General features: G+C 36.1%; 1 protein-coding gene across 1 annotated transcript in view; it reads left to right on the top strand.

Annotated features, from left to right (window-relative positions):
* LOC120432094 (myogenic-determination protein) overlaps positions 1–8,560 on the top strand; it is a 29,056-nt gene extending 20,496 nt beyond the window's left edge. Inside the window, exons 4-5 of the mRNA XM_039597233.2 lie at positions 6,707–6,785; positions 7,875–8,560. Coding sequence (XP_039453167.1) covers positions 6,707–6,785; positions 7,875–8,062 — 267 coding nt within the window. The 3' untranslated portion in view covers positions 8,063–8,560. The remainder of the gene's footprint in view (positions 1–6,706; positions 6,786–7,874) is intronic.
* The last annotated feature ends 4,267 nt before the right edge of the window (positions 8,561–12,827 follow it).

Here is a 12,827-nt window from a genome sequence, read left to right as displayed (position 1 = left end):
AAAGCCTTTGCATTAAACAAAATTAAAAAATCGAAATTCTATTGTTCCAAGAAGTCATTTTGTTTCGTTTATTCGACCATGCAATTCTTCGTACAAATTTGAGGGCTGTCTATACAAAAGTACTATGAGGGTAATTCTCCGCCAACTCACACAGCAGTTGGCCCGACCCCTCTTCGATTTGCGTGAAACTATGTCGTAAGGGGTAACTTTTGTCCCTGATCACAAATCCGAGGTCCGTTTTTTGATATCTCTTGACGGAGGGGCGGTACGACCCTTTCAATTTTTGAACATGCGAAAAAAGAGGTGTTTTTCAATAATTTGCAGCCTGAAACGGCAATGAGATAGAAATTTGGTGTCAATAGGACTTTTATGCAAAATTAGACGCCCCGTACTCAAAAGTCGGAAAAAAACGTATTTTTCATCGAAAAAAAAAACAATTAGAAAGTTTTAAAAACTCTGCCATTTTTCGTTACTCAACTGTAAATTTTTTTGGAACATTTCATTTTATGGGAAATTTAATTCGAATCTACATTGACCCAGAATAAAAGTAAAAAAAAAACCACCAAATTTCCATCCCATCACCATTTCAGGCTGCAAATTATTGAAAAAACCTTTTTTTTCGCATGTTCAAAAATTGAAGGGGTCGTACCGCCCCTCCGTCACGAGATATAAAAAAACGAACCTCGGATTCGTGATCAGGGACAAAAGTTACCCCTTGCGCCAAAGTTCCACGCAAATCGAAGAGGGGTCGGGCCAACTTTTCCCGATTTCGTGTGAGTTGGTAGATAATTACTCATGACTCTATTTGAAATTGTTATCTTACGAGAAAGGACTCTCTGAACGATTTGATGTACGTATCTTATGCAGGGTTAATCTGGATAATTCAGGAAAAAAATGGTTAAATTCTGCAACAACAAAAAAACAATTCAACAATTCTGCAAGATGGCGCGAACTATCGAAGAGTGACGATTTTTTGCCGTTTAGTTTTATAGCAGAGCAATTCCAGCTCAAATCAGGAATTTTTCTGGTACTTTTACCCTCTCCGATTTCAATGAAACTTTTAAGACATGTTATAAGCCATTTTTGTGTACATGGAGCCAGTTGCACTCGAAAATAACATTTGAGAAGGGCGCAAGTTATTTAAATATGTTTGTATTTTGTTATTTAAAAATTACTGTAACTCGAAGCCGTTGTATCGTTTCAAAAAGCGGTCAAAGACAAACTTGTAGGCAATTGGACGGGCTTTCTGAAAAAAATACACTGAAAGAAAAAATAAGTATCAAAGCTAAATTTAAAGGTGATGTCAAGATTTCTTTTCGTTCAAAATTTTTGAGAAATAGCCTAAGATGTTACAAAAAGACTCACAAAAAATGCAGGATGGTATGTCTCTCCTAAAAAAAATAAAGTCTGTCATATAGAAATTGCCAAAAACTTGCAAAAACCTATTTTTTCAACATTTTTATTTTTTAAACCGCTGTGTCTTCACAAGGATTGGAAATTGGACAATGGTCAATATGAAGACTTTTATGTAATATTGTCTGGGAAATCGATTCCTACTAATGTTGACGTTTAGACCACTTTTCTAAAAAAACAGTTTTAGTAAATGATTTTTGTATTTTTTTAGGAGAGACATACCATCCTGCATTTTTCGTAAGTCTTTTTATAACATCTTAGGCTATTTCCTCAAAAATTTTGAACGAAAAAAAATCGTGACATCGCCTTTAAATTTAGCTTTTATACTTAAAAATTCAAAAATCACATAGAAATGGCGTGTATTTTTCTTTCAGTGTATTTTTTCAGAAAGCCCGTCCAATTTCCTACAAGTTTGTCTTTGACCACAAAAAGTGGTTCGGTTACGGTAATTTTCAAATAACTTGCGCCCTTCTCAAATGTTATTTACGAGTGCAACTGGCTCCATTAACACAATAATGGCTTATATAGGCCTAGGATAACATGTCTTAAAAGTTTCATTGAAATCGGAGAGGGTCGTGTACAAAAGTACCAGAAAAATTCCTGATTTGAGCTGGAATTGCTCAGTAATGAAAACTAAAAAGTTTGCTATACATCTCTTAAACTAACTTTTGAGCAAACATTTATGTGGCTCGCTGTTAGACTTGTCGTCCTCCATACATTAAAGCTAAAAAAAAAAAACAGAAATACAAATATTCAAAAATGTGTTAAAGCTTGTCCTGGATCACCTCGAATTTTTGCTCAAATTTTGGAAATTCACAGAACAGAATTTATATACTAATAGGATGTAACAATATGGGTGAACTTTGCTTTCAGGGCATGATCCTCTAGTTGTACCGAATCCCAAATAAGGGCTTGATTGGTTGTGACAGGACCTGGCACTTTGACCTTGAAGTTAAAATGGAATTTAACCCGTAAAATCGGTACGTTTTGTTTTTTGCCAGTTTTGAGCCTCTTTAAAAATTTTGAAATATTTCAAAATCCTCATGAGCCTCATGTTTTAGCGAACAACTTTGGCGAAGAGTGCGAAAAGATTCGTAAAATATTAGGAAGGTTACAGAATAACAGAATAAATTTTAATTTGAGCGTTGGTTAGAATTGCCGAAGCACCCAAGTCGACTTTCAAATGAAAAATACTCAACTTGAGTTATTACCAAAGGGACAATATTTTGACAGTAACGTATACTTTTAAGCTGAAGCGAAATAATTCATCGGCCCAATTTTCCATTTCCCAAAATTGATTGATCTCCAGGGATTTGCTGCGCGCGCCCCTTCTCGAGATCGGTACAGATCTCTCTGAGAACACTTCAAAGCCCACAGGAACGACATTTCTTGGAAAGAAAAAAGAAGAAGTAAATTTCAAGAGCTACTAGCCTCACATGTACACCATGTGCGCAATTAGCCCCTGCTGTCATGCGGGGTTAACTCCGACTCCAATCTCTCGGCCGAGAGCTGGAATGTGAAACTTCCGTCGCAAAATCTGGGTTTCGCCGCGCGCGTCACCGGATTACCGGACCAGATGCCCGAGACCTGGCAACGGTCGCGCGCGATCGCTCTGTGATGAAATTTATTGAGACATGCAATTAAAATTCATTAAACAGCTTGTACTTGCAAATGTTGCGTTCCGCTGCCCGCGTGTCGTCGTCCTTTCGAGATTCCAAAATTAACCCGCAAAAAGCGAGCGAATTTTCCGCCGAGAGTGCAGTTTAATTTTGTTGTAATTTTGAGCACATTTTGAGGTTTTTGGACACCAGTCAATTTTCGGTTCGCCCACGGCTGGCGACGATCGACATGGAACGCGTTTCTGTGTCATGCCTTTGGAGAGCGAGAGGCATGTTCAATTAGTTTGCTATCGCTTCTCGAGGGACCATTCCGGACTTGGATCGATCGCGTCCTGCTCCCGCGAGGTGTTCATAGCTTGCGGAACTTCCCTTTTTATAGCAACACGATTCTGTTGGCTCTTTTTCGCGATCATCATAAACTGTCACAAATCGTCACCGAAACCAAGACAGATGGCCTGCTCCCCTCGTCGACGTCGACGCTGATCCCGGTTCGGGTCCAGATGGCATCAACTATAAGCTGCAGAAGAGAGAGGTGTACGATTACACAAACGCTGTGTGCGGTTTGCTTCTCCGCAAAATCGGCAATCCGTCTTCTGGGCTAGCGTCGGCGAAGACAGATAGACAGTTTGTCTCTTGGCACTGCCGTTGTGGCGGCGACGGCGGCGCGAGAATCCGCAGTGCTAATCGGCGAAAATGGGTGATTCCGAGCAAATTTTATTTGAAGCTTCACGAAATCATACTTGCGGTAAACCTTGAGCAGTAGGTCTGGCTGAGTCTGAAGACTCGATTACTCGAAGTCCTCAAAAAATTTACATACGCTTCAAAGTGATCTGGAAATATGTATTTCAAGATAGTGGCCAGAATGGCGGTAGACGAATTTTGAGAATTTTAATTTGGTAATGTAACAGGAAATCAACCACTTGATTTTAGGTCGCTGAACTCGAATTTGATCTAAAGGATAAGAAAATAAATAATGCATAGATCAATATGTTTTTCCCAATTTGATAATCCGAAGTTTCTTTGCAGACAAAACTTCCAAACTTTTTTTTTACAAAAAAAAAAAAACAAAAATTTACATATTTAGGATTCATAAAACAGTTAAAAACTAAAAGTCCGTTAAATTTGGAAAAATACAAAAAAGAAAAAAAAAATAAATGAAAAACAAAAAAAAAAATGAAAAACAAAACAAATGAAAAACAAAAATGTTGAAGTAGTAAATAGAAAAATATAGCCATCATATAGGCCGCTGCAAATATTTTTTGAAGTTTATGTCCCTCGACTCTGACCAAGTATTTAGGAAAAAATTAGTTTAGGTAGAAAATAAGTTTTTGCGCTACTATGATTATCAATGCAGACAAATGCAAAAGGAAAGATTGTTTAAAGTTGAAAAGACTTTTCCTTCCATCGAAATTTTTAAGTATACAATTCACATCTTTTTATTTTCTAAATGAAACATTAAAAAAAATACTGTTTGTAAAACCATTAAAAGTTTCAGAAATCCGAAAAGGTCTTAATATGAAAAAAAAATCTAAAACAAAAAACAAAAAATAACTCAAGTTTACAAAATTTAGATTTTTTTTTAAATTTGTCAAATTAACGACGAAAAGCTGTGACAATTTCCTACAGTGGTTGCTGAGAAATTGCCTCTAAGATATTTATTATCATTTTTTTTTTCAATGTCTTATAATTTGCCCACATTTTTCAACTCATGATATCTTGGCAACTTTTTTGATTTTCAATGTTAAAAATGAAACTAATGTGAAATTTTCTGTTCTTGTCATTCATATAAAAAATATGAATGGGCAAATTTCAATCAAAATAAAAAAAAAACAAAGAACAAAATCTCAAAAAAAAGGTCAGCATTTCCAAACACTAACCTCGTTGGATAAATGTACGACTCGTGCTGAAAAAATCAAGTTTTGCAACGAGTTTCATACAACTTTTTTTACAATTCCGAAAAACACCTTTTGAATGTAATTGTAAATCAAATGTCCATGTATCAAGTCAATCCACCGTTTAAATCAAAACAATGTTGAAAAGTATTACTTTTCAAAACAAGTGCTGAAAAGTTCAACTTTTCAGCACCCATTACAGTGCTGAAAAGTAGAACTTTTCAGCATTTGTTTTGAAACGTGTTTCTATTCAATTCTGTTATTTTTAGTAGAGAAAAGTAGGCTGTTTCGTTATTCGAGAATGACAGGAAAAGTAAAAAGTTTCAAGACGGAATTGCAAAAAATAAGATTTCCATAAATTCGTAGAAATTTTTATGAACTTTCGGCATATCGATGCCTCTGTGCTCTCTTATGCTAACTAGATAGGAGAACCAGCAAGCTTAGCACAAGAGAGCACAGATGCATCGATATGCTGCTGCCTGCTACTGGCATTCTGTCAAGGGTAAGTGAAATTTCGGAAGATATATTTCGCTTAAGCGCTCTGAGCGGTGAAATTTAGATGACGTCAGGAAATTTAAAATCGCTGAACTTACTGAACATTTTTGTTTTGTAATTTGTGAGTTAATATTTTCCATTATTTTGAAATTTAGCATGTCACAAAACAATTTGTTTCTATCTATATTACAGGAAAATGACATGGAATCAAAACCAATTTTGTATTAAATTTGGTCTCGTTGCAGGACGGGTCGCCTCGCCGTGAGCAGTGGCGTATCGTACAAGCAGGGTGGGGTGGGGCTGAAATGAAAACGTCAAAACAAAATTTGTCCCGTAAATCGCGCCGCCGTATTTAACGGTTCCGCGGGTCATAAAATAAAGCAGTAGGTACCTTAAGATTTTTCCTGGCGTTGCTTTTGTTTTGCGATGTTTTTGTTGACGTTGACATTTAGAGCCATCTAGTGCGCTAGTGTGTGCGTGTACGTTACGGCCGTATTTAAATGGCGGCTGTGCAAGTGAATTTTATAGCGGGTGACGTTTATGCTACCCTAAACAGATTGATTTTACGACAGTTGAGCCATTAACGGGGCGTTAAATGGACGGAGAGATAGGATAAGTTTGCTGTGATAGACGAAAGCTCACGCGGATTATGCTCGCAATTTAGCTGGTCTACTTTGATGGTATTGGTATTTTGAGTTTTAGTATTGATCAATTTGAAAATCTTCAACACAGAATCGCAAAAGATCGCTTCCAAAAGAATGTGTGCTGTTTTTCTCACAGGTTAACAGATATTATCCGATATGAACTGCTAAAAATAGCTCACCTTTTGATGTGTGGTTGGTGAGCTTCTTCCTGAGGATCTCATTTTCCCTCCTTCTTAAAACCATCACAAATGGGCGGATAGCCGGAGTAAAAAATGCTCAAAAGTTACGACTTCATCTTATTTTATAGTCGAATGTCATCTTTTTAATTGACGATATAGAAGAGCGAGTGTCGTAAAAAGTGATGCTCGCGAGTGAGACAAGGAGGGAGCGAGAGTTTTTCCTCGCGAGGTGATCGCCGCCGACGAGGGTTCCGTGAAAATAACTTAAATTAGGCATTTTGTTGCAACGTTTCTTCGTTTTCCTCGAGCGGCGGCAGTTATTTCGGGACCAGACTCATTTACCAAAATATAGCAAACAAATGGGTTGCTTGTACCGCAGCAGCAAGCTGAGAGATAATCAGAGAACCCGAGTTCGAGTCCCGGAAATTAATCACCAATTTTCATTTTCTCTCACTCTTTCCCAGAACTGCTGCTCCAACAGTTACCTGCGCGAACGGTTACACCAGCTCAGCAAGGACAGCGACCGTTACTCGCCAATCACCGGTAAGTTTGGGGCGTTTATAGCATCGCAGTCGCCATTATGGCGGCGCGTTTGACATTTCGCATCATTCGAGAGGGGGTGCAAAACGGGGAGGGGGAAGCTGCTTTGCAGCGGATCGTGAAAATCGTCCATTTCCTGGCAGCACACACAAGATCGCAGTAGGCCGCCGCCGCCGGTTAATGATGTGCCAACAGGCCAACTGTGATGTGGCCAAGGTGCACCACCGCCTCGAAAGGTGATCTAATAAACGTGACAAGATCTAAGTAGCACTGGGAGCAGATGAGGACGAGTCCGCGGACGAGTTGATTTCGTTCCAAATTAGAATATTCGGAATTCATCCGTGGCTTGATTTATCTCGGTTGCTGCGAATTCACCGAGGGTCTGCGATTCTCTCTCGGCTTAGGTGAATGTGCCCTTTATTGCGGGGTTGTTTCAATGAGTTGTTTTTTTTAAATAAGAAGAAGCTAAAAAATTTTCAGATTAATATGTGTTGAAAACATACAACAACACTTGAAAATAAATATAAATGTGCTTTTATTTAATTTTTTTTTCAATCATACAATCTGTATTTTTAGGATGGAATACTTTCAAAGACCCCTATCATGCTGATCAATACCGGCGCCGGCTATGACCAGTGGTAGGGTCACTGGGAAGTGGATGGGAATGTTAGTCCGATACTTGTGTGATAGAGACCGCCCAATCTCTGAAAATATGTTTTATGGATTTAGTTTCTAGTTTTAGTTTCTAGACTTAGCTGCCATGATATCTTTTTGGTCTACCAAATAAATCTAGTGACAAGAATCTGATCTTGATCCAGCACAAAACAACTGTTCTAATAATAACAGCATTCTTCATGTTAACATGTGCCGGTAGCACTTTTAACTCGCCTGAAGATGCGCTTCTCTCACGTTTCTTGCGTTGTTAAGCGTGACGGGAAAACATAACCTTACAATGCATCATACGCACGCCAGCCATAACTCATTTTTCGAGCGAGAATAAAACAATAACAACCATATCTTGCCGTTCTGCCGTGTAGAAAAGGGTACGCTCAATTCTAACTCCAATCTTTCCCCCTTCTCACTCTTTTCCAGGCCACCACCCCTCCAACTCAGCCAACGGCTCAAGTCTGGACTGTCTGAACCTGATCGTCCAAAGTATTACGAACGTGTCGGCTGCTGCAGCAGCGGCGGCGGCAGCGACAACCTCAACGACGACGACGACACTAGCGACATCGTCCCCGCCAGGATCGTCGACGTCCAAAATGACGGCACTACCTTAGGCCCGCCAAAATGCCATAGTTCAAATAAGTGCAATAGCTCCCTAGTCCCGTGCTCTCTCTCTCTAATTAATTGTAAATATTCGCTACGTTGGGAGCAAACAATGCCTTTCCTTTTTGGCGTCATCGTAAATTAAAGGGGCTAAAGCGTTGCTCAACCTTTTTTATTGTGTTTAGAGAAAGAAGAAACTAGTGCCAGTCGTAAAGAGCAGCAGTAGTTGAAAGCCAGTAACAGTATAAATTGCTTTATCTCTCTCTCTATGCAAGAGTCATTAGGGAATGCCAAAAATTGCAACGCTAGCCGGGGGTAAATGAGTCGAGGGAAGGAACAATACTTTTATTGTCTTTAGTTTAGTTTAGAGTGTAATCCTGGTGCATGATATATATATCAAGCAATTTACGCAACAGCGCAGCCCTTTTTTTGTCTTGGGTTTGAGAAATGGCAAAGTGAAATGCGTTAATTGAGAATAAATTATTTTTGAAGCGAATGATATTTTTAAATTGGCGTCAGATTTGTTTGCCGGCAGAATGCGAAAGAAAGTCACATGTGAAGATTAACACGGGTCTCAAAGTACATTGAATTAATTACAATTTTTATTTATTCATCAGAAAAAAATTAAAAATGCTATATTTCTCAGGTCTGACAACCTTGACCAATTTTTTATGTAATAACAGAATGCTTGGGAAAAATGATTCAAATATTGATACATAAATCCAAAATAAAAAAATCACGATCTAAAAATGTAAGATTATAAAATTCTAAAATCCTAAAATTCTAAAATTTTAAAATTCTAAAATTCTAAAATTCTCAAATTCTAAGATTCTAGAATTCTAAAATTCTAAAATTCTGAAATACTAAAATTCTAAAATTTTAAAATTCTACAACTCTACAATTCAACAATTCTAAAATTCTTAAAATTCTAAAATTCTCAAATTCTCAAATTCTAAAATTCTAAAATGGGAAAAATGATTCAAATATTGATACATAAATCCAAAATAAAAAAAACACCATCTAAAAATGTAAAATTATAAAATTCTAAAATTCTAAAATTCTAAAATTTTAAAATTCTAAAATTCTACAATTCTCAAATTCTAAGATTCTAGAATTCTAAAATTCTAAAATTTTGAAATACTAAAATTCTAAAATTTTAAAATTCTAAAATTCTACAATTCAACAATTCTAAAATTCTTAAAATTCTAAAATTCTAAAATTCTAAAATTCTCAAATAGCATAGCATAGCATAGCATTGGTGTCTACCCGTAGCTGCTACTTCGTTATTGACCAGGACCCCCAAAAATTGCTCCGTGGACCACAGATAAAAAGTAGGAACCAATCATCACCCCTTCGCAATTTTCAAAGGTCCCTATCATGCTGATCAATACCGACGCCGGCCACGACCAGTGGTAAGACACGGGGAAGTGGATGGGAATGTTAGTCCGATACTTGAGTGATGGGACCGCCAAATCGACTGCGTCTCCGACAAAGTATCACATGAGTTTTGAGGGGTTAGTAAGATGGGTATGAGGTCAGGATTCACTGTGGTAGGTGATGCGACCATAAGCAATTTGTTTATCGGTTGAAATTTTTAAAAATCTTAGGCAGCCGGCTGCGGAAAGATACATTGTTAATTATTTAGAAAGTTTTTAAACGAACGCGTGCCTTCCGAGCATTGGTGCTGTGGGAAGGACTTTTGATTTGCGAAAGCATATTAAATTTTAAATAAAAAATATATAAATGTAAAAGTAAAAATATATAAGAAAATATTCGAATTGATAAAATAAATAAGTCAAAGGATTGAGAATAATACACAAATGTGATCGGACAATAATCAATAAAATCGCGTGACAAACTCGACGGCAAACGTGGCAAAACATACTCTGGACGAAAACGAAACCGAACAACTTTTCGGCCCGAAAAATCATTCGCGACTCGGGACAACAAAGACGGAAAAGGCAACGAAAATCCTGCGAGACGACCGTGACGCGCACCCAATCGTGATGATCTAATTAATCACAAGAGAAACATTTTTAATTATCGACCGATTTTGAATTATTTCGCGGCAAAAGAATAGTATTAAGTCATTGAGAAGATTGAGAAAATATTTAAAAGCAATGTAAAGTCGAATCAACCACGCACGGAAAAGAGATAAAACCGATGATTACAATAAGGCTGACGCGCTCGAATCGAAGCCGGATAAAAATAAACAACTTTTCGATCAGATCTAATCACATGGAACGACAAACCGGCGGTACGAAACGATAATTACGGAATTACTTAGCGGGGAGAACCGACCACGACACGGAACGTTTAACGGCACCGAATGAACTGATATACTCTGAAAATAAAAACACTGACACAGAAAATACAAACAAGCAAACACACGCAAACACACACACACACACACACACACACACACACACACACACACGGCTTTAATCCACATTGTAGCGAATTCACTTAACCGTTTAGTAGTTCCTCATTTAGTAGCCGATTGTTCCGCAAAAGTCAACGCGTATAAATTATGGAAAAAAAATAATATAGGATTCAAAAAATATTGGACAATCCGGCAACACTGAATCTAGCTCAATTTTACTCTCACATGCAAACACGCAAACCCTCATACGTGCACTCTCTCACTCTGAATTCCTATTGGAATTTCCTCACCAGTTTCTGCCGCTGCTCCCGCCGACACCAGTCTCACGCCACGATCACAAAGTTTGCCACAAAACTTGCCGACAAAAATGATGCCGCTCTGCTCTCTCAGACTCGTGAGTGCTGCGCGTCTCCTTCGCCCCTTTCCTTTCGTTCAGAGTCCCGTTACCGTGTCCACCGCACTTACACCAACGCAATCTGCGCTGGCACATATGTAACCCGCTGTAACCTCGTGTCATCGCTGAACAACGCACGCATACAGGCAACCAAGCTCATTCCTTTTTCTTTCCGACGACACTAATACACAAACACACACCGAACCGAATTGAACCGACGCCGCGCAGATCATCAATATGGACAAAAAAAACTAATAGAAAAATCAAATTTAACGGGATTCAAACACAAAACCACCGGAAACTCGACTTCAAAACCAATTCCAGCACCAAAGTGGACCGAATCACACAAAATATGGAACAAATATTTCTCAAAACAGCCAAAAAAACACAAAAAATCGCACACGCGAGGCACAACGATCCGCACTCGATGACCCATTGGCAGCAACTCCTCTAAAATTCTAAAATTCTCAAATTCTTAAATTCTCAAATTCTCAAATTCTCAAATTCTCAAATTCTAAAATTCTAAAATTCAAAAATTCAAAAATTCAAAAATTCAAAAATTCAAAAATTTAAAAATTCAAAAATTCTAAAATTCTAAAATTCTAAAATTCTGAAATTTTTAAATTTTAAAATTCTGAAATTCTAAAATTCTGAAAATATAATATTCTAAAATTTCAAAATTTTAAAATACTAAAATTCTACAATTCTACAACTCTGCAACTCTACAATTCTACAATTCTGAAATTCTTAAAATTCTAAAATTCTATGATTCTAAAATTCTAATATTCTAAAATTCTAACTTTTCAAAATTTCAAAATTCTGAGATGCTAAAATTCTAAAATTTTAATATTCTAAAATTCTAAAAATATAAAATTCTAAAATCCTAAAATTCTAAAATTCTAAAATTTTGAAATTCTGAAATCCTAAAATTTTAAAATTCTGAAATTCTAAAATGTTAAGATTCTAAAATTCTAAAATTCTCAAATTCTAAAATTCTCAAATTCTCAAATTCTAAAATTCTAAGATTCTAAAATTCTAAAATTCTAAAATTCTACAATTCTACAATTCTACAATTCTACAACGCTACAACCCTACAATTCTACAATTCTAAAATTTTTAAATTCTTAAAATTTAAAATCCAAAACTCTACAATTCTACAATTCTAAAATTCTAAAATTCTTGAAATTCTAAAATTAAAAATTCTAAAATTCCTAAATCAGTAAATTCTTGAATTCTTAAAATTTTTAATTCTTAAATTCCTTTACTCGTAAATTCATAAATTCTTGAATTTTCAAATTCTCAAACATTAAATTAAAAAAATTTAATTCAAAAAACTTAAAAATTAAAATTTCAAAAATTTAATAATTTAAAAGAATTTAAAAGATTAAAAACTTGTTAAGTTTTCAAGCTCTTTGAATTTTGTATGCTATTTTTTTGAATTATTGATTCCTCAAATTTTAAATTCTAAAATGCCGCCATAAATTATAGAAAATCAGACCATTTTGGAGCATTTTTGGGAATTTTGGCGAAGGCTTTGGATAATCGAACACGAATCAAGTAATAATATTGTCATAACCCTTAGATTTTTGAACTTTTTTTTTATTTGAAATTTAATAATTGCTGAATTTGTACGTGAATATTTTTTTTTTGCATTTGTGAACTTTTTAATTCTAGAATATTTAGGTTTCATTACTTAGATTTCTTTGATTTTTTTTAAGAATTTGCATTTGGGAAGCTGACAAAAACTTCAAAAAATATTTGTACCAGTCTAAGCAAATCTAAATTACTTGAATTTTTTCATCCAGCAAGCAACAAGAAATCTTTTCGTGATCCATTACTTGACCTTTTTTTATTTATTGACAAGAACCGACAAAGAGAGGAATGTCAAGCAAGCGAAGATCGACAAATTTGATTTGATTCAAATGTTCCATAAATTTTACCCTAGTGCTAAATCTTTGGATAGGCTTGTCGGAACGCCCGCACTTACAGATATACGTTA

The sequence above is a fragment of the Culex pipiens genome, chromosome 1 (assembly GCF_016801865.2).
Source record: "Culex pipiens pallens isolate TS chromosome 1, TS_CPP_V2, whole genome shotgun sequence".
Taxonomy (NCBI): domain Eukaryota; kingdom Metazoa; phylum Arthropoda; class Insecta; order Diptera; family Culicidae; genus Culex; species Culex pipiens.
This window is presented reverse-complemented; position numbering and strand designations above follow the sequence as displayed.